The following is a 2,554-nucleotide window of genomic DNA, read 5'->3' on the forward strand; positions in this document are numbered from 1 at the left end:
GAACCGATTTGGGGTGAGGAGATAGACTCAGATGATGAGAGTGTTTATTCTATTTTCTCAGAATATTCCGAATCAGAAGAAGACGAAGAAGATTCAGGGGATGAATCTCCTTATGATCTCAAGCTAAGTCAGTTAAGACTAGCTATGATAAGAGCAGCACCAGAACTAGTTTCTCTAGAAAGAGAAGAAGAAGATCTAGTGCAGAATGCAGAAACTGAAATTCCTTCAGAAAGTAGGGATTGTCAGGAATGGAGGATGCCTCGAGCCAGTTGGGCTGAAGCATATCAGACCTCATGGATACCTTACAAAGAAACAGTAAAGGTAATCGAGAAAGAGGTAACAGCAGAAGTATCCAGTACGGATGCCGGAACATTTATAGTTCCATTGTTAACCACGCAGGAAGTTCAAAGAGCAATGGACAAGAAGGCAAGATATGTCCACTTTGGAATCATCCAGGTTGGAATTGATCCCTTAGTGAGAAAAGGACAAGATCTTCCTATCCTTAGTGCAGTTATGGATGGAAGTATTGGAAATTTTGGTAGATCTTTGCTAGGAGGAGCAAGAGCTAACTTGCATTCAGGAGCAGCCTGGATAAAAGTTATACCAGATTTACATGTTGACCTCCAAGATAAGAGTGTGGAGAAAACTCTACAGATTAGAGTTGATACGCATGATTGGCAGAATATGTTAAAATGTAGCCCAGACAGGAGGTGCATTAGAATTATTACCAGATTATATTTAAAGTTCTATAATACGGGGAAACCAGCCCTCAGAAGGGAAGTTAGTAGATTCACTCAACTCTTCGAGACAAATCAAGCAGATTTAGTCAGAGGAATATAGCCTGAAGTTGTAAATCCAAGAGTGCTAAGCTGGCCTCAGATTTGGGTATCCCCAAGAACAAAAGAGAGATTGAAAAATCTTTTACCAAAGTCAGTAAAACAAGAGGCAAATAGATTAATCATCACAAAACCTCTAAGTGATTATACTCCTAGTAGAGCAAGTATATCTAGAGAGGAGGACATTAATTCAGAAATTAGGTCAGAAGGATCTGGACCATCTAAATTAAGACCATCAAGCAGTAGAAGGGTAGTTGGTCAGAGAACCATAAGAATCCCTATCTATGCAGATGAAGAGGAAGACCAGTCTCATATAGCATATATGGGAGCATCCATTTTTAGCGCCAAATTTGAAGATTGGGCAACATTAGTTAACATTTCTATCGGGAAGATAGAATGTACAACCCTTATTGACACTGGGTGTACATGGTCTAGTATCAGGATTAGATTTCCATAAGTGACTTGGGAATTAGAAATGTTTAAAGTTATAATTGGAAACGGTACTACTCTTCAGATAGGAGAAGTTGCCAGAAATGTTAAAATCCAAATGAATGGCAAAGAATATGAGGAGCAAATTCTTGGCCTAATTCCAGAACTACCAGACGATTTCATTTTAGGAAACATATTCCTTAAGAGATATCAGCCGTTTACGATATTCTCAAAAGGAATTATCCTAAATAATCATTTTATTCCGAAACTCTCAGAAAGTACTATAAAGAATTACAAATTAGTAGAAGAAGAAAAATCGGAAGAGAAATCTAATTATCAAGAGAAACTTGATAATTGGAAGAACTTGATATCAGGAAGTATTCCAAAAATGATTCAGTTGTCTGAAGAAGAGGAAAGTAATCTTGAAGAAATCAAAAAGATGCTTTCAGAAAATTGGTCGGAGAATCCGCAGGCATTATGGCAGAAAGCCATGCCAGAAGCAGATATTGTGCTTAAAAATCCCGATACAGTTATCAGAAGTAAAGGGATTAGTTATCCAAAGGAAATGATAAAGGAATTTAAGAAGCAAATTCAAGAATTGTTAAATTTGGGACTAATTAGGCACAGTACGAGTGAGCACAGAAGTGCAGCATTCATGGTGACAAATCATGCCGAACAAGTACAAGGAAAAGCCAGAATGGTTATTGATTATAAAGATCTGAATAGAGAAACAAGAGATGATGGGTATAATCTACCTAATCAGGAATTTCTTAGAAATAGAATAAGAAGGGAGACACCCTCAGTTTATTCTAAATTCGATCTCAAATCAGGGTACTGGTAGATAAAAATCAAAGAGAGAGCAGTAGCTCTTACAGCCTTCACAACGCCCATTGGACTTTTCGAATGGCTAGTAATGCCATTTGGACTGAAGAATGCCCCAGGCATTTTCCAGAGAAGGATGGACAGAGCGTTTGGAGGAATGATTGGATTTGTTGTAGTTTACATCGATGATGTTCTAGTATTTAGTAAAAATACTAAGGATCATCTAGAACATTTGAGGCAAGTGGCACAAGTGTTCAGAAAAGAAGGAATGGTTCTTTCGGAAAGAAAAAACCATTTGGATGCAACCTCAGATAGAATTTTTAGGTTTAAAAATTCGAGGTAATGAAGAGGAGCTTCAACCACATATAGCCAAAAGGCTATATGAATTTCCTGATGAATTAACAGATAGAAGGCAGTGTCAATGCTTTCTAAGAGTGTTGAATTACATTAGAAAATTCATAAAGAAT

The 2,554-nt window shown here is 37.4% G+C and overlaps 1 protein-coding gene across 1 annotated transcript; it reads left to right on the forward strand.

Moving 5' to 3' along the window:
- The first annotated feature begins 1,311 nt into the window (after nt 1–1,311).
- On the forward strand, nt 1,312–2,106 carry LOC131162587 (uncharacterized). The gene has a single exon (XM_058119201.1). The coding sequence runs from the start codon at nt 1,312–1,314 to the stop codon at nt 2,104–2,106; it is 795 nt and encodes a 264-aa protein (XP_057975184.1).
- The last annotated feature ends 448 nt before the right edge of the window (nt 2,107–2,554 follow it).

This window comes from Malania oleifera, chromosome 8 (genome assembly GCF_029873635.1).
Source record: "Malania oleifera isolate guangnan ecotype guangnan chromosome 8, ASM2987363v1, whole genome shotgun sequence".
Lineage (NCBI taxonomy): Eukaryota > Viridiplantae > Streptophyta > Magnoliopsida > Santalales > Ximeniaceae > Malania > Malania oleifera.

What these genes read in the sequence shown, in the direction of transcription:
- LOC131162587 (XM_058119201.1), top strand. Translation starts at nt 1,312, where the DNA reads ATGTTTAAAGTTATAATTGGAAACGGTACTACTCTTCAGATAGGAGAA.